At 44.5% G+C, this 24,813-nt stretch overlaps 1 protein-coding gene across 2 annotated transcripts in view; it reads left to right on the top strand.

Moving 5' to 3' along the window:
- The window catches only part of LOC118376278 (zinc finger protein 385C), a 215,372-nt gene that overhangs the window by 188,844 nt on the left and 1,715 nt on the right, over positions 1-24,813 (top strand). For both annotated transcript variants that reach the window (XM_052490885.1, XM_035762979.2), the window contains 6 exons: positions 933-1,075; positions 7,117-7,227; positions 13,294-13,525; positions 19,237-19,590; positions 21,425-21,618; positions 24,395-24,493. In XM_052490885.1, coding sequence (XP_052346845.1) covers positions 933-1,075; positions 7,117-7,227; positions 13,294-13,525; positions 19,237-19,590; positions 21,425-21,618; positions 24,395-24,493 — 1,133 coding nt within the window. The remainder of the gene's footprint in view (positions 1-932; positions 1,076-7,116; positions 7,228-13,293; positions 13,526-19,236; positions 19,591-21,424; positions 21,619-24,394; positions 24,494-24,813) is intronic.

The raw sequence follows: 24,813 nt of genomic DNA, 5'->3' as shown, positions 1-24,813 counted from the left end.
GATAAGTACCCAGCTCAGCACCGGCCCACTGAAACGCAGCCAGCTGGAAAATTAGAAATCTCTTCATCCCTGGTCCATTTGATATCCGGTATCATCTTCCCAGCTCGTACGGTGCAGGCCAGGCACTCCCCTCTCACAGCCAATAAATCTGTAATTAAATGATGTGTGTGTGTGTATACGTGAGCGCCCGGTGCACGTACTTGAAGGATTAGCTCTGGCAGTGGGGTGATAGGATGTAGGGTGGTCGTGAAGGGGGATTGCTCACATGTCAAGCCCCCACCCAAGCCCCCCCACCTTACCTCACACCTTACCCCCACCTCCCACCTTACCTCCCATCTCACACCTTACCTCACACCTCCCACCTTACCTCCCATCTCACACCTTACCTCACACCTCCCAGGTTACCTCACAGCTTAGATACACCATACCTCATACCTTACCTCACATCTCACAACTTTTCTCCCACCCTACGTCACACCTACCTCACACCTTACTTCACACCTTACCTCCCACCTCACACCCCCACCTTACCTCACACCTTACCTCACACCTCCCAACTTACCTCACACGTTACCTCCCCACATTCACAACTTACCTCCCACCTTACCTCACATCTCCCACATCTCACACCTTACCTCCCACAGCTCACACCTCACCTCCCACCTTACCTCACACCTCCCACATCTCACATCTTACCTCCGACACCTCACACCTCACCTCCCACCTTACCTCACGCCTTACCTCCCACACCTCACACCTTACCTCACGCCTTACCTCACTCCTTACCTCACTCCTTACCTCACTCCTTACCTCACTCCTTACCTACCAAACTCAGTGGTAGTGAGAAGAGACAGAAAACGAAACATCAAAGGGTCTCTCATGATTGTTCTGAGTGTTTGACATACCCTGTTGTGTTGTTGTGTTCCATCCAGGCACCTCTGCCCAGGGCAACCCTCTCCTGGCCTCCCTGCCTGTCCCGGGACGGCCCCTGCAGCCTCACCTCGACCTCAAGCACTTCCTGCCTTTCAGGCTCAATGGATCGTCCCCCCTCAGCCTCTTCCCTAACTTCAGCACAGTGAGTTACACAGCCCGGCATGGCACATCAACATCAACATCATAGTCATATCTACGTAACTCCCACGCTGCTGGTGTGAACTCAAAATATCTTTTGGTCTGTAAAATATTCTGTTATTTTCATGAGCTTAAGATGTCTGAAAAAATAGGCTACTCAAAGTGCCTGATGCCATTACCTTAAATCCCTATATATCTGTTAGTATTATAGTCACGCCCACCCATGTGCAGACATTGTCAAAGGCTCCACCCACTGGACAGGTAGGGAACCAAGGTGACCAGAAGAATACAGTATCGGTTCTTGGAGGATTTAAGAGAAGGGAAGTAAGAGTGAAATTGTAAATTTGATTTGTAAATTCAAATATAGTTAATGTATTTTAACTGTACTCTAAGTTAAATGTACTCCAAATAGAAATAAGCACATATAATAATTTGAGAGTGTGGGAAGGGCTGTATGGAAGGGGTGGGCAGGGGATATATATTGACAATGTATGAAATTGAAATATGCTTGATTATCTACCATGGAAAAATGATACAAACAAATATAATTGAAAAATAACTGTAAAAAATCGAGTAATGAGTTGAGTAGAATACAATTACATTATTTTCTTATTTGCATATTCTAACATGTTCTACTTTTGGAAGACCTCGACATCGCTGTTGTTTTGTATATATGTTGTTGTTGACTGTGTTGCTTTGAAAATCTTCAATAAAATGTTAGAAAGAAAGAAAGCCGTACAGGGGAGGAGGGGTTGAGTGAGCTCACATTGAGTTGCTGACTGGGTGTCCAGGGATTCTGATGATGTGATATTCAACAACCATACTACTGTTTTAATGACAGTTTTATTGACCGTTGACCCCTCAGCCCCTCACGGTGCTAGACTTGTCTCCCGGTCCCACAGACGCTGGTTACAGCCTGTCGTCGTTGGAACTTTTCATTTCTCCTGGGCTTTGAGATATAATCGTTATTCCTAGAGTGTTTTCCCCCTCACCATCGTGGAAGATTTAATACCAGCAACCCAGAGACAAGCCCACCTATCTTTTGTTTTTAAACAGACCTATAAGCCACACAGCTTTACACACCGGCAGTCTGCTGGTTACATTGCTTCAGATGCTTCTGTGTCTAGAATTAAGAAATTGTGAGTTTTTGATCCTTCTCTTACAGACTGTGTGCGTGTGCGTGCGTGCGTGTGCGTGCGTGTGCATACGTGCGCGCGTGCGTTCACTACATGACCAAGAGTATGTGGACATCTGCTTGTCAAATATCTCATTCCAAAATCATGGGCAATAATATGGAGTTGGTCCCCCCTTTGCTGCTACAACAGCCTCCTCTCCTCTGAGAAGGCTTTCCACTAGATTTTTGAACATTTCTGTGGGGACTTGCTTCCATTCAGCCAATAGACTCAATAGACTCAAATCCTGCAGTGCCAGACGTGTCCCCCTGCTTAAGCCAGTACATATCCAGGCCTGTCTGAAGTTTGCTAGAGAGCATTTGGATGATCCAGAAGAAGATTGAGAGAGTGTCATATGGTCAGATGAAACCAAAATATAACTTTTTGGTAAAAATTAAACTCGTCGTGTTTGGAGGACAAAGAATGCTGAGTTGCATCCAAAGAACACCATACCTACTGTGAAGCATGGGGTGGAAACATCCTGCTTTGGGGCTGTTTTTCTGCAAAGGGACCAGGACGACTGATCCGTGTAAAGGAAAGAATGAATGGGGTCATGTATCGTGAGATTTTGAGTGAAAACCTCCTTCCATCAGCAAGGGCATTGAAGATGAAACGTGGCTGGGTCTTTCAGCATGACAATCATCCCAAACACACCGCCCCGGCAACGAAGGAGTTGCTTCGTAAGAAGCATTTCAAGGTCCTGGAGTGGCCTAGCCAGTCTCCAGATCTCAACCCCATTGAAAATCTTTGGAGGGAGTTGAAAGTCCGTGTTGCCCAGCAACAGCCCCAAAACATCACTGCTCTAGAGGAGATCTGCATGGAGGAATGGGCCAAAATACCAGCAACAGTGTGTGAAAACCTTGTGAAGACTTACAGAAAACATTTGACCTATGTGATTGCCAACAAAGGGTATATAACAAAGTATTGAGATGAACTTTTGTTATTGACCAAATACTTTTTTTCCAGAATAATTTGCAAATAAATTCATTAAAAATCCTACAATGTGATTTTCTGGATTTTTTTTCTCATTTTGTCTGTCATAGTTGAAGTGTACCTATGATGAACATTTCAGGCCTTTCTCATCCTTTTAAGTGGGAGAACTTGCACAATTGGTGGCTGACTAAATACTTGTTTGCCCCACTGTACATTTTGGCCATGCAGTGTATCAGAATGACTATTCATATTGACAACTACAATTTACCTATATAGTGTACACTACCGGGGTCGCTTAGAAATGTCCATTAAAATAACATCAAATTGATAACAAATACAGTGTACTGTAGACATTGTTAATGTTGTTAATGACTATTGTAGATGGAAACTGCGATTTTTTTTAATGGAATATCTATATAGACGTACAGAGGCCCATTATCAGCAACCATCACTCCTGTGTTCCAATGGCACGTTGTATTTGCTAATCCAAAATTATCCTTTTAAAAGGCTAATTGGTCATTAGAAAACCCTTTTGCAATTATGTTAGCACAGCTGAAAACTGTGGGAGAGGTGAGAGATCTGTGGTGCTGATTCACACAGTGGAAGGATGAGGAGCATGGGGAGAGGTGGAGGGTCTAAGAGCGTGCACGTGTCCTGTATCAGATGGTGGTCTGGGAGCGTGCACGTGTCCTGTATCAGATGGTGGTCTGGGAGCGTGCACGTGTCCTGTATCAGATGGTGGTCTGGGAGCGTGCACGTGTCCTGTATCAGATGGTGGTCTGGGAGCGTGCACGTGTCCTGTATCAGATGGTGGTCTGGGAGCGTGCACGTGTCCTGTATCAGATGGTGGTCTGGGAGCGTGCACGTGTCCTGTATCAGATGGTGGTCTGGGAGCGTGCACGTGTCCTGTATCAGATGGTGGTCTGGGAGCGTGCACGTGTCCTGTATCAGATGGTGGTCTGGGAGCGTGCATGTGCCCTGTATCAAATGGTCATCTGGGACCATTCATGTGTCCTGTATCAGATGGTGGTCTGGGAGCGTGCACGTGTCCTGTATCAGATGGTAGTCTGGGAGCGTGCACGTGTCCTGTATCGGATGGTGGTCTGGGAGTGTGCACGTGTCCTGTATCAGATGGTGGTCTGGGAGCGTGCACGTGTCCTGTATCAGATGGTGGTCTGGGAGCGTGCACGTGTCCTGTATCAGATGGTGGTCTGGGAGCGTGCACGTGTCCTGTATCAGATGGTGGTCTGGGAGTGTGCACGTGTCCTGTATCAGATGGTGGTCTGGGAGCGTGCACGTGTCCTGTATCAGATGGTGGTCTGGGAGCGTGCACGTGTCCTGTATCAGATGGTGGTCTGGGAGCGTGCACGTGTCCTGTATCAGATGGTGGTCTGGGAGCGTGCACGTGTCCTGTATCAGATGGTGGTCTGGGAGTGTTCACGTGTCCTGTATCAGATGGTCATCTGGGAGCGTGCACGTGTCCTGTGTCGGATGGTGGTCTGGGAGCGTTCACATGTCCTTTATCAGATGGTCATCTGGGAGCGTGCACGTGTCCTGTCGGATGGTGGTCTGGGATGGTCATCTGGTCATCTGGGAGCGTGCACGTGTCCTGTGTCGGATGGTGGTCTGGGAGTCCTTTATAGGATGGTCATTCACATGTCCTTTATCGGATGGTCATCTGGGGAGCGTGTCCACGTGTCCTGTGTCGGATGGTGGTCTGGGAACATTCACATGTCCTTTATCGGATGGTCATCTGGGAGCGTGCACGTGTCCTGTGTCAGATGGTGGTCTGGGAGCATTCACATGTCCTTTATCAGATGGTCATCTGGGACGTGCTGTGTCGGATGGTGGTCCTGTATCAGATAGGATGGTCATCTGGGAGCGTGCACGTGTCCTGTATCAGATGGTATCTGGGAGATGTATCAGATGGTCATCTGGGAGCGTGCACGTGTCCTGTATCAGGTGGTGGTCTGGGAGTGTTCACGTGTCCTGTATCAGATGGTCATCTGGGAGCGTGCACGTGTCCTGTGTCGGATGGTGGTCTGGGAACATTCACATGTCCTTTATCGGATGGTCATCTGGGAGCGTGCACGTGTCCTGTGTCGGATGGTGGTCTGGGAGCAACTCGTCTATGAACCACTACTTCTCTAGCATACAGCTAGCAGATGTGCTACATAGTCTTTCGCTTGCCACCACCTCCCTAGAATTCAACCAGCCTTCAAGAGTTAATAACAGCAAATGACACCCACCTCAGACTTCTGGCACAGAATAATTAGACTATAGCGGCTATGTGACCTCGCTAATATAGCACACACCAGACCAATACAGCTATGGCATTAATCACCAGGACCCTTCCCCCTCTTCCAGTCTCACCTTTCCGCTTTCCTAGGATGTGTCCTAAATGACACCCTATTCCCAGTTTAGTGCACTACTGGCCCTGGTCAAAAGTAGTGCACTACATAGGGAATAGGGTCTAATTTGGGACTCCAGCCCCAGTCTCAATGGTGACATTCAGGTTCTCTGGGGCCCGGTGAGGCAGAGGCACACGTTGTTCGGGGCGTGTGCAGGGGGAAGATGAATGCACCTGTCTCACGAGCTAAATAGACCCCAGTCTCCCCCTGCACCTCAATCATCGTTTCAGCTGCGGCCCGCCATGAGATAGCTCCTGTCTGCAGAGGGGGAGGGGGGAGAGAGGAAGTGGGCCGGACAATAGGTGCATTTATACCGGCCTGTTCAGGATGGCTGCGGGCGAACAATGGCCACATTCTCTCAGCTCCCTAAAACAAATAGTTGTGTGCGGTGTGCACCTTCACCCTGTGAAGGTGGCCAGAGGGCACAGTGTAGAGGAGCTCTGTTTCCATGACACAGTTTTGGCTTCGGAAGGGAAAGGTTAGTTGCTCCCCGAGGTAGCAGCACTGCACCGCTTTGTTTAAGGAGCCAGAATAGAGGGGTGTAGGGTTACCCTTGAGGGAACAGAGGGTAAGCAGTGTTGCACAGGGTGGAGGTTGTAAGACAGGTGCTTTTAAGGTTGTTTCTATTCCACACCCCACCACACCTGGCCTTTTGAAAACAGATTATTTAGAGTCAACACAGAAACAGAGCTGTGTGTGTGTGTGTGTGTGTGTGTGTGTGTGTGTGTGTGTGTGTGTGTGTGTGTGTGTGTGTGTGTGTGTGTGTGTGTGTGTGTGTGTGTGTGTGTGTGTGTGTGTGTGTGTGTGTGTGTGTGTGTGTGTGTTCATGCCTGTGTGTGTATTGAGGGGCAGCCATTGTTTAGTGTTATGTATCAGACAATAGCCAGTGCCATCCACACACACAGCCACTGTTGTGAAGTGATGCCAGGGAAGACGTATATCTGGTTACACTGAGTGTAACATGGTTTGCCCAGCACTTTGTTCCAACCCAGCCCTCCGCAGCGGGCACAGCCGCCCCCCACCTCCCTCTCTGTCTCTGAGGAGAGGGCAGCGCGGGGCGAGCCAGACGCCAGGCTGGGGAAGGATCCAGGGTGATTGTTATATTTGATACCGTGCTGATGGGGGGGCCACACTGAAATCAGCTGTCGTCATGCAATCCAGCCATTCTAATCAAGCCCAGAGCAGTCCCTCTGGCACTCTGTCCCCACACCCCCTATCAGCTGTGATGGGGAGAGAATATCTTCCCTCTCTCAGGAATCTCTGCAGGCTTTAGGCATGTAGACAGTAAAAGTCATGTGACCTGTCTTCTATATTGTCTGCCCAAAGTCCCTTTCTCGAGGTTCTTCCCACTATACTGCCCTGGATCAGAGCTCGCATGCCGTTGCATCCTCAGGCTGACGTTAGCTGCGTCTCCAATTCCCCATGTAGTTTTGTTGTGGTCAAACCCAGTGGATTTATAGGGGTATCAGGGGTTTGAGGTCGCGGATGGACTGATAGATTTAGCCCCTGGTCTCCTGTCTGTCCTGCAGATGGACCCGGTGCAGAAGGCGGTGATCAACCACACGTTTGGCGTCCCTCAGCCACTCAAGAAGAAACAGATCATCTCCTGTAACATCTGTCACCTGCGCTTCAACTCCCCGGTAAGAGCGAGAGAGAGAGAGAGAGAGAGAGAGAGAGAGAGAGAGAGAGAGAGAGAGAGAGAGAGAGAGAGAGTGTGTGTGTGTGTGTGTGTGTGTGTGTGTGTGTGTGTGTGTGTGTGTGTGTGTGTGTGTGTGTGTGTGTGTGTGTGTGTGTGTGTGTGGGTGTGGGTGTGTGTGCGTGCGTGCGTGCGCGTTTGTCTGCATGACTGCGAGATGGAAGGGGAGAAAAGAGAGAGAGAGTGATTAAGAGAGAAGGAAAGTGAGTTGCAGACTTTAGTTGGTAGGTTTGACAATTAGAAGAAATCAACATTTATTTGTTCCTTCCAGCTATCTTCTTTAATGTTTTAAGAAAATAAAGGCGTTCCAAATTACCTGAGCTCTTATCATCCTGACTGACTCACAGCAGCGTATCTGTGGCGGCTGATAGGGAGTCCAGTCGGGCTCTGAGCGTGCATGCGTGTGTTTGTGTGTGTGTGTCCAGTCGGGCTCTGAGCGTGCATGCGTGTGTTTGTGTGTGTGTATCCACACGCTCGTGCGTGTGTTCCTCCGTGTGAAATGTTCTTATTATTCAATCGGAAGGTATTCATTTGCTTTTCTGTATTCCTGGATATCTGAAGTGGTGTGTGTGGGTGTGTGAGTGTACTGCGGTAGGTTGTATTGGTGCGAGGGATTAGACAGCAGGGAAAGCTTCCATTTATCAGCAAAGAGCAGAAACAATCACGAGCCCAGGCAGGAGCCAACATTCTCAACTCCTCTCTTGATTTCTCCCATTCCTGCCACCTCAAACACACACACACACACACACACACACACACACACACACACACACACACACACACACACACACACACACACACACACACACACACACACACAGTCACATAAACAAACAACCAATGAAATGGGATGTCTTAAACACACAAACACCTAAGAGTTGGGCAAAGGCTGATTTTTAAAAAACTCTCTCTCCCTGTCCCCCTCTCTCTCGCTCTCTCACTTACGCATACACACAGAGGAACACACAAATACTGTTTCACACACACACATCCTCTGGAGACTTGATCTTCAAAGAGGAGCAGAGACACAGAAGAGGGTGAGCTGAGGCTGAGGGGGAAAGGAAAGCAGAGTAGACAGTGGCAGGTGTTCTCTCCAGGCATCACACGGCAGAGCAAATCCCATTCCTATCCTCCCTCCGTACAACGCGAGCTACACCGGTAGAGAGGTGTCAGGTCTGGGGGTCTGAGGTGGGGGGGGGTGAGAAGATAGGGGGCACGGAGCTTTAAACAGCCTATTATAGGGAGGAGGAAAACTTCCTCAGTCAAACTGTCAATAAACTTTCAATGGAAAATTATTTAAGTATTTATTAGCGGTATATTGTATACTATTTAGTATTAGATATTGTTTATTAGCTCCACGTTCTGTAATGTTTATTTGAAATATAAAAAATGTTCGTTGTGAACGTACATTCGATGGAGCACATTGAATCGTCAGATAGTGATCGAGACAGAAGTCTTATTTAGAGAATGTGTAATAAAGAATGTATTCAACTTCTATAGCGCTTTTCATGACAGAAAGAGTCTCAAAGCCTGCATTCATGTCTGGTAGTGTGACGTGACAGTCAGTGCCTTTTAAAATGCTAAGTGCTCATGCTAATGTTCATTTCACACTCCCTGTGTCTCCCTGTCTCTCTGTCTGTCTCGTACTGTATGGCTCGGAGTTGGGCTGGAGAACGAAGAACGTAACGGGGGCTGAAAGAGAGCAGAGCTGATTTGTCACAGCACAATAATCTCATAAGCATTTTCACGGCCGATCAGTCAGACGACATGGTGAAATATTATAGTCCAAGTAATGTTTAAAGAAGTGTTGATGGCTGCTGTTGGTTTATTTATAGCCAGAGCTCCCGACACAGAACGGTAGGTACATCATTTGGTTTGTTAATATTGTACACAGTGTACATATTTAACTACATATAGCCAAAGAGCATGGTTCTGATGGATCTGATCTGCCTTGGTTTTTACTTTTACCCACATTGCTTTGTTGTCATATGAGACGTGTGTGTGTGTGTGTGTGTGTGTGTGTGTGTGTGTGTGTGTGTGTGTGTGTGTGTGTGTGTGTGTGTGTGTGTGTGTGTGTGTGTGTGTGTGTGTGTGTGTGTGTGTGTGTGTGTGTGTGTGTGTGTGTGTGTGTGTGTGTGTGTGTGCGCGTGCGCGTGTGTGTGTGCGTCTGTGTGGTACCATGGCTATTAAGGTTATTATGGAGGCTGAGGCAGTTGAGAGAAGATACAAAACCCAAAAGGAGCACCAGTGTGTTGTATTCATTCTAAGAAGGTCTCATTGTGTGAGAAAAGCTTAATTGAACAGGGTGAGTCACTTCCACGCTTCTCTCCAGCATTTAGGATTCCTTCATTGGCTTGCCCATCAAAGTAGAACCCACTCTTTCTCTTCATTCTAATTTCTTCCCCACAATTCATTTCAGGTCTATTTGCGGCTTGAGTTATTTTATTACTTATTTGCATTTATATGGCAAGGTAGGAAATTCTTTGAATTCTAAAGAGGAGCTGGATTGAGAGACGGCTGTGAGTTGATCATTATGAGTTCATGACAGAGCAGAACAGCAAGAGTGAGGAATGCATTTACATGATCAATTCTGAGCTAACTATTTGTCTTGCTGTTTGTGCAGTAGCCTTGATATTTCAGTTACCATTGTTTCAGCCAATCAGCACCCAGGAGCAAAATTATTAAATACTGTATATATATATTTTTATCGGTTTGGTGCAATTTTCATTTTCAACTCTTAGTACAAAAGCTCATCAAAAAGTACAACACACAAAATCATACAGTCACTTTTTAGACCAAACTTAATCAGTGTTTCATCAAGAAATAAATGTTTCCCATTTCAATACATCTATATATGAAGTAATTTCACAATGCAATGCTCACATTACTTTTGATATGATTCTCTTCTCTTTTGTAAAAATATATTTTACTATTACTTAATCCGTTTGGTAAACCTATAGATTTGACATGTGTACTGGTTTGTCTGCTACAGATTTAGAGAACAACAATAGATAATGAAAATGTATGTCTCTAAAGTAGAAACATAAATAGTATAATATATACTCAAATGTACTACTATGATGATGACTAATGATTTTACATCACAGTAAAAAAAAGTCTGATCCAATATATTGACAAGATCAAGAGAAATACTGTTTGTAATGAATCAAATCCAAGTGTATTGGTCGTGAAATGCTTGCATTTCTTGCTCCTACAATGCAGTAATACAATATCAATACAATACCAATACAATACCAATACAATATCAATACAATACCAATACAATATCAATACAATACCATTACAATATCAATACCAATACAATACCAATACAATACCAATACAATATCAATACAATACCAATACAATATCAATACAATACCAATACAATATCAATACAATACCATTACAATATCAATACAATACCAATACAATACCAATACAATATCAATACAATACCAATACAATATCAATACAATATCAATACAATACCATTACAATATCAATACAATATCAATACAATATCAATACAATATCAATACAATACCAATACAATACCAATACAATATCAATACAATACCAATACAATATCAATACGCAAATCATCCAGAAAGTCCAAAACAAGAAAGAAATGCATCCCCAGAATGAAGTTGCTCTGGTCTTTTTGACACTGGCTGACACAGTTCTGTAACACCCCAGTGGGATTCGAACCCACAACTCTGGTGTTACTCGTGCCATGCTCGTACGAACTAAGCCATGTCGAGGAACACTACAATACATGTAAAGCAAATCAAATCAAATAAAAACATTACTGTAAAGTACAATACACGATTACAATACAGTTGGAAGATGTATGATTGCCATCCGCCTAAGTGTACCACCCTCCTTCAGGGCCTCGAGGAGGCATGCAAATAACATCAATCCAGACCAGACTTCGATTCGCCATACCGAAAGGTTTTTCCCCAGGTGTGTGATTAATAAGGATATTTACTGCGATTTCGATGAGAACCTATGGCAAAATGCTCAAGACAGTCTTCATGCAAACTAGTGCCTGCTAAACACAATCTTTCTGTCGTTTATTTAATTTGTTACATTGTGAAAGATGTCTTTAAGGACCACACCATTGATCACACGTAGGATAGAAATGATGGAAATGTGATGTTCAGTCACTTTTAATGGGTAGTACAAGTGTATTGCCTAATGTGAAAACAGCGTACTGTACTGTAATTTGCAGTACCGTAGGATACTACATTCAAAAAAATTGTTTTTCTTCTATTGGATTCACTGGTAGTTAAAATAACTACATTGAGAAGACATCATTATGTTGTGTTTAGGTGATTAAACTAATGTGTGGGGGGGCGTCTGTATGTGTTTGTGGGGTCATGCAACGCTTGCTAGTCATGTATCCTTCTTTGTAGTCATCTCTCCAACAAGACCGAGTTGGTGATAGTCCAATACAGGTCCCCAGCTTCATCTGTTTACATTTGAATGAGAGATCTCTGTATCGATTCATCTGCTATTTCTATTTGCTCTGATAGCAGGGGGATTTGCCCATGGATTGAGCTGGGTCATGAGAATTATTACAATGTGAAGGTCAAATGTGCAGCAGGGTGTGTATGTCCTTTTTTGGAGAATGTATGTGTGTGTTTTGAGTGTGTCTGAGAATGTGACAGAATGTGTGTGTTCTCTGTTGGGTGTGTGCACAGTTCATTTGTGTGTGCACAGTATGCTTGGTATTTAGTGTGTTGTGTTGTGTTTGTGTGGTGTGTGCGTGCTGTTTGCAGGGTCTGTCTCAGTGTGCCTATTTAATATTCTGATTGTCGAGATGGGATCCTGTCTCCTTTTTGCACATTACACATGCAATTATACCTCTGGCCTCCCACTGTGCCAGTGCTCTTATCAGGTAGGAACAGACTCTCTCCTCCACACAGGCAGCAGTTGGTGTGTGTGTGTTCATACATGTGTCAGACCTGGGTTCAACTATGTATTTGAATATTTGTTATTTAAATAATTATTTTCTGTGTATTTGAATATTTTCAAATAATGTGGCCCGAATCAACTACTTCCATTTAAAAGTATTTTCAAATAATGTTCTATAAATAGCCTATTACAAATGCCTGGGTTAAATGCATGGGAGTGTATTTGAGTCAGTGTATTGGAGTAAATACTTTCCACGGGTAAATACTTTGCAAGGGTATTTCCAAATACATTCCAATATTCAACTACTTGTCTTTTCAAATAAAAAATCTAAATATTCACTTCCAAGTGTCTTTGAAAGTAACTGAAATGTCCTAAATAGTATTTGAACCCAGGTCTTCTATACACACACATACACTCTCCTCCACACAGGCAGCAGTGTGTGTTGGTGTGTGTGTGTTCATACATGTGTCAGACCTGGGTTCAAATACGTATTTGAATATTTGTTATTTAAATAATTATTTTCTGTGTATTTGAATATTTTCAAATAATGTGGCCCGAATCAACTACTTCCATTTAAAAGTATTTTCAAATCATGTTCTATAAATAACCTATTACAAATGCCTGGGTTAAATGCATGGGAGTGTATTTGAGTCAGTGTATTGGAGTAAATACTTTCCACGGGTAAATACTTTCCAAATACTTTCCAAGGGTATTTCCAAATACATTCCAATATTCAACTACTTGTCTTTTCAAATAAAAAATCGAAATATTCACTTCCAAGTGTCTTTGAAAGTAACTGAAATGGTCCCAAATAGTATTTGAACCCAGGTCTTGTGTGTGTGTGTGTGTGTGTGTGTGTGTGTGTGTGTGTGTGTGTGTGTGTGTGTGTGTGTGTGTGTGTGTGTGTGTGTGTGTGTGTGTGTGTGTGTGTGTGTGTGTGTGTGTGTAAAGCTGAAAATGTCATCTCAATTTTTGCAGAGGTACTGTATATTTGAGTGTTTTTAAAAGTGCATGTCTTACAGCAATATATGGATGAGTGCTACTGCTAACCTTCCTGTGGTGTTTCTGCTCTCTGTGGGGTCCCTTCCAGAACCAGGCAGAAGCACACTATAAGGGGCATAAACATGCCCGTAAGCTGAAAGCCATGGAGGCCCAGAAGAACCGTCAGCGTCGACTTGGAGAAGCCACGTCCACAGGCAGGGAGAGAGACCGGGAACGAGACCGAGAACGGGACAGGGGGAGGGCTAAGACTGCTGCAACTGTTACACTTCCCACTGAGACCCTCCCCGCACTCATGGACACAGGCCCGATGGAGGCAACGAGTAAGTTAACTGATAGTGAGAGGGAGAAAAGGGAAGAACAGAAACCTACCAATATTCACTCTGTGTTGATGATCTTTCTTTCAATTTTTCTCTCCTTTTTCTGTTGATGTTTTCTGCTTTTCCCCTTTGCTCACTTATCTTCCCTCATCCCTCTCTCATCTCTTCCGGTACTTTGTCATTATTATTTCTTGATGCTACCCTGTCCCTCCCTCCCTCCCTCCCTCTCTACTGTGTTATTTCATGTCTGCTGTTTAAATTCTAACAACAGGAGGGCCTGTCCCACACATACACTGCGATCAGGAACATGGGTATGAGAGGATAGGACGGCGGTGCCCCCAAACATCCAATCGTAACCCCCTGTGGTCTCCAGGCCCCTCCCAGCTGGGCCTTATAACCAATCTGTCCCCCACGGTGGTGGTGGATGGTGGCTCTGAGCCTGGGGGATTGTTTGCTTACCCCCAACGTTCTCAATTTACCCTCCCTGCACCCTCTGTTTGCCCTGCTTGTAGAGAAAGGCCTGGTCCCTGTACAGGAGTTCCTAAAGAGTTCTGTGAAGTCAGGGAATGATCTGACTGCAGCACACTTATATAATCGGTGTCCCAAATGGCACCCTATTCTCTATGTAGTGCACTATTTTTGACTGGTCAAAAGTAGCACACCACATAGGGAATAGGGTGCTATTTGGGACGTGGGCGTACTGTTTGTGACATGAGAGAAATCCCCCACAATAGACCCGACTAGACTATGGATGTATCTCCTGAGTCTGAGACCAATACATGTAAATGTAGCCGTGCTCTTTTGATGAAGTCAGTAGAGAGCATCCATTACCCCATTACATTACATGATTGATCCCATTTAAATTCAGAAGCCCTGTTTATCCATATGTAGCGATGGGACTCGAGGATCTGTTTGCTAGACTAGTTTCCTCCTCTATCCTGTATATCCCGCCTTCATCCCTCCCTCCCTCCATCTATCCCTTCACCATTCTGGCCTGAAAAATATTACTGTTAAGACCTGCATTTCAAACGAGTTTCTTTCTGATGCTAGAGGGAATAATAGTGAGGAGTGATAGGAAGGTATCAGGGTGAAGTGAGGTGTGGGTTGGGAGAGAGTCTACACTTTACTTTCCCCCAGCGCCTGTCTCTCTCTCTCTCTCTCTCTCTCTCTCTCTCTCTCTCTCTCTCTCTCTCTCTCTGAGAAACTGGACAAAGGAATGGGAGCAAGATAACGCTCTCACTCATCAAATCTAATATAAATATTCTATCATCGTAGAGAGAGGTCTGAAAGGTGGGTTGCAGCGGCAGGGACGAAAAGAGTAGAAAATGAGAGAAGATGAAATGACTGAAAGGTAGAGAGAGAGATGGGGTAGAGGAGAGGGGGAACAAGAGAGGCGGTGGAAAGAGAAAGTAGATAAGCTGTGCCTGTTTTTTTAATGTTGTCAACCATTTTACAGTTCTGAGGCAATTTTGCAATGAGGTACGCTCTTTAATAAGCCACATTGTGTGATTGGCCCGATGTGAAATTGAAATGCAGCAGAGCGAGCCAGTGGCGGCGAGCGCTACAATGCCAAGCTGTAATTGGGGAACACTCAAAATTAACACTGAAATGATCTCTGTCTGTCATCAAACTCAGCATGGCAGGTGCCAATCGGACTAAAATGCCCGTGTTGTCACCCATTGAGAACCAATCAAGGAATCGATTCCATCATATCCACACTAGTCGACTTTACAGACATCGCCATTGGATGCACTGAGTCGCATTAGTAGAAATCCCATGCAGCTGTGTTACAAGTTAGAACACTGGCATGTGTCATGTAACCTACACCTCAATTAGACTGATATAAAGGATGATTATTATTTTGTTGAATGATTTTCCACTTGAAAAAGAGAGCGAGAGAGAGGTCGGCATACTGGTACCTAGAGATACTGGGCCCGGCATCGTCAATGACAACCATCAATCACCTCCGCGTTTGATTGACTCTTTTGTTGAAGCTGTCTCCAAGGGGAACAAGACTCAGACGTCTAATGATGAAATATAGTGTGGATTTCCCTTGAGGAAGTTGTCCATTTTCTTTAAGAGTGTCACGGACTAGTGATTCTAGACAGGCTGGTGTGTGTGTGTGTGTGTGTGTGTGTGTGTGTGTGTGTGTGTGTGTGTGTGTGTGTGTGTGTGTGTGTGTGTGTGTGTGTGTGTGTGTGTGTGTGTGTGTGTGTGTGTGTCTTCCACACTGCTGGGTTAATGAACATGGTGGTGAGGTCTCATCACTGCTCTAATCAGAATATTATTATAGCTACTAGCTCTATGACAACAGTCAGCTCTGTCATGTAGTCAATACCCTCTGACGCTACAGTTTACAGATAGAGTATTCAGATACTGCACGGTTTACAGTCTGAGCCTTACACACTGATTTAATTGGACTGTTCTGCCTTTCCATGGTCAAATAAGCGAGTGACTCGCAACAAGACATCGATCTGAACATCGATTCTTTGCAGGAGAGGGATTTTTAGCCCTCCACTCCTCAGGCAGTGTGGGGCTCTTCACTGCCAATACACTGGCCTTAGTGCTGGCAGCCAGCATTGGGGTGACAGTCACTTCAGTCAGCCAGTCAGGGAACGTTTGGAATGAGTGAGGAGGACACGGACTGACAAAAGGTTTGTGCCCAAAGATGCATCTGTGTCGTGCTACTCTGCAGCATCACTGCCATGGTTGGTTTTCTTTTTGAGACATTTGAGGTCTAGGAAGTAAGGGTACTATTTGATTTTGAGTTGTTGGACATTTCAAAGTCAAGCTGTATCATGTTTGACATATATCTGTATAATGTGCACCAATGTGGGAAGAACCTACCAGAAGTTCCTACAGAGTTAGTCCTTATACAGTGCATTTAGAAAGTATTTATAGAGCCCCACAGTAAAACCTAGTGGTCAAACAGGGAAATGGTTCCATTCGTTTTTCCACCATTCATTTTCCCATAGGGAGTTTTAAAAAATCATGATAAACACTATTATTGCACACAAAGTGAATCCATGCAACTTATTATGTGACTTGTTAAGCACATTTTTACTCCTGAGCTTATTTAGGCTTTCCATAACAAAGGGGTTGAATACCTATTGACTCAAGACGTTTTTACATTTTTAATGAATTTTGTAAACATTTCGCTGAGAAATGAGAAATTCAACTGAGAAATGATGGGGTATTGTGACACAAAATCTAAATGTAATCCATTTTAAATTCAGGCTGTAACACAACAAAATGTGGAAAAGGGTAAGGGGTGTGAATACTTCCTTAAGGCACTGTAAGTGAACAGCGATACGATACCTTAAACATTCCTGCTCAGAATAAAACCCTTCATGAGTTTAAGGCGTCTGGCGTCTGAGGAGGGACTAATTCCCACAAGCCTCTCCTCCTCTCTGGGCCTCCTGCTAAATCCATTGATCACTATCCCTCCCCCCCCAGAGTCTTCTCAGGTGGCCCGATCTTTGTCTTTCACATAAGCCCAGGATCATACCAATCCCCTGCTGGAGGGGGGACCTGAATCTCCCAGAGGCCAGTCTCGCATTACATTACAGAGAGGAAGGATTGTCTAATCTCAGCCTTCTAGGGTTCCTTCTCCTCCGGAAGGAGAATGATAAGGAAGAGCCCTTATCTCCATGATGGATTTACTCTGGGACTTGGAAGATAAATCAATGTGGCCAATAGGATTGTGAAGGGTGTTTGAGAGGGTGCTTCAGTTCGGCTAGCGCCTATCTGAACTCGTCTAGCCCGAACCAAACGAGTGTGCTCTCATACTCTCTTAAAAATGAGAAATAACGGCAATAGTAATGTTTTTCCATTTTGAGATGCCATAGCCAGTATACATTTCCTCCAAATAGTCCGAATTATTCGAGAAATATGTCATTAATTTAGACGTTCTAACTAAGATGTTTGGTGCAGTATTTTTCAATGGAAAAATTTGCATGAAAACGAGTCATGTCTCTTTGAATGACAACAAAGACTTTATTAAAGAATACCTACTGTTAAACAATCACAGATGAAGGTGTTTAGATTCCGGCTCCGAACTTGCCTCCAGAAAAACTGTTCTGTGCCTGAACTGCCGAAAAAACCCTCACCGGAGTCCAAAACGTCACGTGTGTGTGTGTGTGTGTGTGTGTGTGTGTGTGTGTGTGTGTGTGTGTGTGTGTGTGTGTGTGTGTGTGTGTGTGTGTGTGTGTGTGTGTGTGTGTGTGTGTGTGTGTGTGTGCAGTCGATGCATTTGTTTATATTGACTGAGCCTTCAGGACCTTCAGTTGATATTTGAAGAGAGAGATAGCGAGAGAGAGAGACAGAGAGATTGAATCTACCCTGTGTTAGTCTAGTCTGGCCCTCGGGGTTAATAACAAAGGCTGATAGTATAGCTGAAATGCCACAAAGCTAACACATGAAATGCATTGGTAAATGCTCATTCCAATGCACTGCCTTCAAACACTTCATGGTCATTTGTAGATAAATGACTAAACAGAAAGGAGCAAATACTCCATGTTAGCCTCAAATGAGAACAACCATTATTCAATGTCACTTTTCACTCACAAATGTATTGCTTGCAATGCTACTTTTACAATCTTGTTTCCATAATCCATAAACACATTCTGCAATATGAAGCGTTTGAAGTCAGTACATTGGAATGAGCATTTACTTATTCATTTCATGAATGAGCATTTCAGCTATACTATCAGCATTTGTTTTTAACCCAAAGGGACAGACTAGATTAACACAAATCTGTATCTGAACATGTGAGAGAATACAGTGGTATGTTTAAACCTCTCTGGGGTAGGGGGCAGTATTTTGACATCCGGATGAAAAGCGTGCCCAAAGTAAACTGCCTGTAAACTGCTTGTATTCTGAAAAATGAGGGAGTAAGATGGACCCTGGGAAGTGGACCCTGGGAAGTGGACCCTGGGAAGTCCCAGAGCTGTTTTCTGCGCGCGACCAAGAGCGGCTGCCTTTCTTGTTTTTCTTTTATATAGACAAAGCTATTGTCCGGTTGAAATATTATAGATTATTATGACTAAAAACAACCTTAGGATTGATTATAAACATTGCTTGACATGTTTCTATGAACTTTACTGATACTTTTTGGATTTTTCAGCTGCATGTTGTGACTGCCTTTGAGCCAATGGATTACTGAACAAAACATGCCAACAAAACAGAGGTTTTTGGATATGAAGAGAGACTTTATCGAACAAAACTAACATTTATTGTGTAACTGGGAGTCTTGCGAGTGCAACCATATGAAGATCATTAAAGGTAAGTGATTCATTTTATCGCTATTTCTGACTTTTGTTACTCCTCTACTTGGCTGGTAACAGTTTGTAATGTTTTGTGTGCTGGGCGCTGTCCTCAGATAATCGCATGGTATGCTTTCGCCATAAAGCCTTTTTGAAATATGACACAACGGTTGGATTAACAAGAAGTTAATTTTTAAGCCGATGTATAACACTTGTATGTTTTATTAATTTTTATTATGAGTATTTCTGGTTTTGAATTTTGCGCTCTGCAATTCCACCGGATGTTGAGGTTTTAAGTGAAGTGAAGTGGCCTATGGGTCACTGAACGTCATACTGCAGTGATCAACTGTAGACCTGGCTTTCTTCAGGCACTGAGCTCTTCACTCTTCCCTTACCACCCAGTGTAATGTTCAGTGACTTACCACTGCCTCCTCTCCTTCCCCTCCCCAGATCTGCTGCCTGCTGACCTGGAGCGAGTGGTGAATTGTGAGGCTGTGAAGCTGGGCGAGAGCCCTGGCAGCAGCAGCTCTGTGATGCTGACTCCTGTATCTGAGGTGTCCTCCATGGAGCTGGCCACCCTGTCCCCCGGGCCCCAGGGAGAGGTGTCCCCCTCCTCCCAGGCCTCAGAGAGTGGAGCCTCAGATACCAGTGGCCCCGAGCAGGGCCCAGAGGCCCCAAAGGCCACCTCCAGAACAGAGGGGGGTGAGGAGGTCAAGGACCCCAAGAGGATCAAGCCACACCTCCACTGTCCCGTGTGCAAGGTCACTGTCAACTCTACATCCCAGCTGGAGGCACACAACAGTGGTACGAACACTACAGTCTCTGGCGTAGCACACCCTGCAGCCCCCTCGGATAGCATAGGAACACGTCATATGCCAAGATTTATTTATTTTTATTACAGGCTATTAGCTTTAAAACTGAGAAGAAGAAAAAATCTACAAAAAATGTGTAGAATAGCAGGAAATTAGCTATAAAATGTTCTCTCTCTGCCCCAATGGCAAATATATACAGTGGGGAGAACAAGTATTTGATACACTGACGATTTTGCAGGTTTTCCTACTTACAAAGCATGTAAAGGTCTGTAATTTTTATCATAGGTACACTTCAACTGTGAGAGACTAAAACAAAAATCCAGAAAATCACATTGTATGATTTTTAAGTAATTAATTTGCATTTTATTGCATGACATAAGTATTTGATCACCTACCAACCAGTAAGAATTCCAGCTCTCACAGACCTGTTAGTCTTTCTTTAAGAAGCCCTCCTGTTCTCCACTCATTACCTGTATTAACTGCACCTGTTTGAACTCGTTACCTGTATGAAAGACACCTGTCCACACACTCAATCAAACAAACTCCAACCTCTCCACAATGGCCAAGACCAGAGGGCTGTGTAAGGACATCAGGGATAAAATTGTAGACCTGCACAAGGCTGGGATGGGCTACAGGAAAATAGGCAAGCAGCTTGGTGAGAAGGCAACAACTGTTGGCGCAATTATAAGAAAATTGAAGAATTTCAAGATGACGATCAATCACCCTCGATCTGGGGCTCCATGCAAGATCTCACTTCTTGGGGCATCAATGATCATGGGGAAGGTGAGGGATCAGCCCAGAACTACACGGCAGGACCTGGTCAATGACCTGAAGAGAGCTGGGACCACAGTCTCAAAGAGAACCATTAGAAACACACTACGCCGTCATGGATTAAAATCCTGCAGCACACGAAAGGTCCCCCTGCTCAAGCCAGCGCATGTCCAGGCCGGTCTGAAGTTTGCCAATCACCATCTGGATGATCCAGAAGAGGAATGGGAGAAGGTCATGTGGTCTGATGAGACAAAAATGTAGCTTTTTGGTCTATACTCCACTCAACGTGTTTGGAGGAAGAAGAAGGATGAGTACAACCCCAAGAACACCATCTCAACCGTGAAGCATGGAGGTGGAAACATCATTCTTTTGGGATGCTTTGAGGGGAGGATGGATGGAGCCATGTATTGCGAGATCTTGGCCAACAACCTCCTTCTCTCAGTAAGAGCATTGAAGATGGGTCGTGGTGGGTCTTCCGGCATGACAACGACCCGAAACACACAGCCAGGGCAACTAAGGAGTGGCTCCGTAAGATGCATCTCAAGGTCCTGGAGTGGCCTAGCCAGTTTCCAGACCTGAACCCAATAGAAAATCTTTGGAGGGAGCTGAAAGTCCGTATTGCCCAGCGACAGCCCCGAAACCTGAAGGATCTGGAGAAGGTCTGTATGGAGGAGTGGGCCAAAATCCCTGCTGCAGTGTGTGCTAACCTGGTCAAGACCTACAGGAAACGTATTATCTCTGTAATTGCAAACAAAGGTTTATGTACCAAATATTAAGTTCTGCTTTTCTGATGTATCAAATGCTTATGTCATGCGATAAAATGCTAAATAAATACTTAAAAATCATACAATGTGATTTTCTGGATTTTTGTTTTAGATTCCATCTCTCACAGTTGAAGTGTACCTATAATAAAAATGACAGACCTCTACATGCTTTGTAAGTAGGAAAACCTGCAAAATCGGCAGTGTATCAAATACTTGTTCTCCCCCACTGTATATACTGTACCTGCTCCAGAGTGTGTCTGAACTTCTCTTCCTCCCAATCCACTCCTCCAGGTACGAAGCACAAGCAGATGCTGGAGGGCCAGAGCGTCCAGCCGCGGCGCCGGGGGAAGGTGGCGGGGGCTGGGGGGCGCTCGGCCTGCAAGAGCAAGCGCCTGGGCACCAAGGGCAGCGTGGGGGTGGCCAGCAAGAACTTCCACTGCGAGGTGTGTGAGATCTATGTCAACTCGGAGACCCAGCTCAGCCAGGTGAGGAGAAGTGAAACAGCTGGGGTATAATTTCGTATGTTGACTTCCTGAGTCGATCTGAGGTGATTGGACTGGACAAGATCTGGTTTCATGTTCTCTCACAGTGAGGCCATTGAGCCACTAGTCTATGTGGAGATCTGACACACTGGGTCTCTTTCCTCCTCCACTAAACGTGTCCTGACAGTGTTCTGAATTGATGGAGCTCAAAATGACCCGAAATAAGCTGGAAAGAGTATAAGATATTGTGAATGTAGCCATGTGGTATGGGAGATAGACAGGGATGACCCTCTGGGCTACTCAGAACTCATGGTGCTGTTTGCGTGACATGAAAGGTGAGAAGAGGAAAGAGAGGGGGGTTGTGGGTAATATTGCACACCCTGAGAGGTGCTTGATAGAGAGTGCTAATCGAATAAGACTCTCATTCAAATGTCTCTGGTCCTGCAGTGTTTTTGGCTCTGTGTGGGGTTATTAGTTATTTTCATGTATCCTTTATTTAACCAGAGAAGGTCACATTGAGATTTAAATCTGTTTTTCAAGTGTATCCTGTCACATGATGAATACGTTTTTATTTGGCATGAGCAGATGGATAGACAGATAGATGAGGTCACTCTACAATAGACTTTGAAGGGACAGACTATAGAACTACCTCTTCAAACAAACTTAACACTTGATTTCTTGGTTGGACTAATTATTTTCAGGGTCTTTTTCCACATTTTGTTACATTACAGCCTTATTTTAAAATATATTAAATAGTTTTTTAGCAAATGTATAAAATAAAAAAAAACTCAAATAAACTCAAATATTAAATTTACGTAAGTATTCAGACCTTTTACTCAGTACTTTGTTGAAGCACCTTTAGCAGTGATTACAGCCTCGAGTCTTCTTGGGTATGACGCTACAAGCTTGGAACATATATATTTGGGGAGTCTCTCCCATTATTCTCTGAAGATCATCTCAAGCTCTGTCAGGTTGGATGGGGAGCATCATATTTTCAGGTCTCACCAGAGATGTTCGATCGGGTTCAAGTCCGGGCTCTGGCTGGGCCCCTCAAGGACATTCAGAGACTTGTTCCGAAGCCATTCCTACGTTTTATCAGACTAGAGGATCTTGTTTCTCATGGTCTGAGAGTCCTTTAGGTGCCTTTTGGCAAACTCCAAGCGGGCTGTCATGTGCATTTTACTGAGGAGTGGCCACTCTACCATCAAGGCCTGATTGGTGGAGTGCTGCAGAGATGGTTATCCTTCTAGAAGGTTCTTCCATCTACACAGAGGAACTCTGGAGCTCTGCCATCGAGTTCTTGGTCACCTCCCTTACCAAGGCCCTTCTCCGATTTTTTAAAATAAATTTTCAAACATTTCTAAAAACCTGTTTTTGCTTTGTCATTAAAAAGGGAAGGGGTCTGAATACTTTCCGACTGGACTGTACCCATGACATCACTACCTCAGCCCTCCCATTTTCAAAGGTAGCACAGGACTCATGATGTAATAACAAACGTATTAAATGCTCTTTGCACATGTTACAGTAGAAGGTTTACAACTCCCGAGGTGATGCTAGCAGTGGAAATGTGCGTTTGAAATCACCTGGCACAGCGGCAGCGACTGCATTTTTATCACAATAAAGCTATTCTGGAAAAAGCATCGTATGAGCATTTTACATTTTTATGCTGTGATTGTTTTCCCACACTAAGCAGATGTATATCAGATGGTATGGTGATTCACTCAGAACGGTCTATTTGAGCCTGTAAGAGCTGTTTGCAGTATGTTATTGCAGGATATTGACGTGTTTAGCGTGTGGTAATCTCGGCACATGGTATATGATTGAACCTCTTTTCTAGTCTGTTTCGGGTAATTGTTTCCCTGGTGACGTTTATTAAGTCGTACATGTAAAATCGTATGATGGGATGGTTCTGGAAGATTTTGCAGCTCTCTCACACCAGCTGGTCATGGAAAAGATACAGTATATATATGTGGGCGTGTGTAGCAACCTTGCCTACAACAAGCCTTTAGTAGTGTATTCCAATGGCACTGTTAAAACCTCCTCCGATGAACTAGGATTAGCCAGTTGATAGTGGAACATCGGAGCGAGAAATAGACACGCATACTGTAGATGGAGGGAAGTAGTGGTTCTCTGTGTGGTTTTTGTGTCCTCTAAATATTGTACACTGAGTGTACAAAACCTTAAGAATTGCCTGCTCTTTCCATGACAGACTGACCAGGTGAATGCTATGATCCCTTATTGATGTCACTTGTTAAATCCACATCCAATCGGTGTAGATGAAGGGGGAGGAGACATGTTAAAAATAAAAGATTTTTAAGCCTTGAAACAATTGAGTATAGACTGTGTGTGTGCCATTCAGAGGGCGAATGGGCAAGACAAAAGATTGAAGTGCTTTTGAACGGGGTATGGTAGTAGGTGCCAGGCGCACCGGTTTGAGTGTGTCAAGAACTTCAATGTTGCTGGGTTTTTCACGCTCAACAATTTCCTGTGCGTAACAAGAATGGTCCACCACCCAAAGGACATCCAGCCAACTTGACATAACTGTGGGAAGCATTGGAGTTAAAATGGGCCAGCATCCCTGTGGAACGCTTTATACACATTCTAAAGTCCATGCCCTGACAAATTGAGTCTGTTCTGAGGGCAAGGGAGGGGCAGCTTAATATTAGGATGGTGTTCCTAATGTTTTGTTCACTCGGTGTAGATCAGGCATGGTCTATTAGATAAATCCAACCATATAAACTAGATTAGCAGACTAATGTTTCTCCTCTGATCTCCTCAGCACATGAACAGCAGGAGACACAAGGACCGTCTGGCAGGAAAGCCCCCCAAACCCAAGTTCAGCCCCCACAACAAGAGCCAGCCCACCTCCAGCTTATCGGTGAGACACGGGACACACACAGATGCACACACACACACGCTCCATTGAAGGTTAATTAAAGTTTGAGACCCATAAATTTGGAAAATAGTCTTAGAAAATAATGGCCAATATTGTTCAATCTCTGAATAAAATGTATATTTATCTCCTGAATTGACTGAACTTTAATGAAATTGTCCCCAACCCTGACACACACACACACGCACCTCATTGCTCCTTCCTATGTGGTTGTCTCTCCAGTGAAACAGCATGCCTGCCTGTGTGCCCATGCTGTCAGAGAGGTTAAGGACATTGCTTTGTGGTAGTGAATGGGTCCCATGTTC

The sequence above is a fragment of the Oncorhynchus keta genome, chromosome 32 (assembly GCF_023373465.1).
Source record: "Oncorhynchus keta strain PuntledgeMale-10-30-2019 chromosome 32, Oket_V2, whole genome shotgun sequence".
Lineage (NCBI taxonomy): Eukaryota > Metazoa > Chordata > Actinopteri > Salmoniformes > Salmonidae > Oncorhynchus > Oncorhynchus keta.
This window is presented reverse-complemented; position numbering and strand designations above follow the sequence as displayed.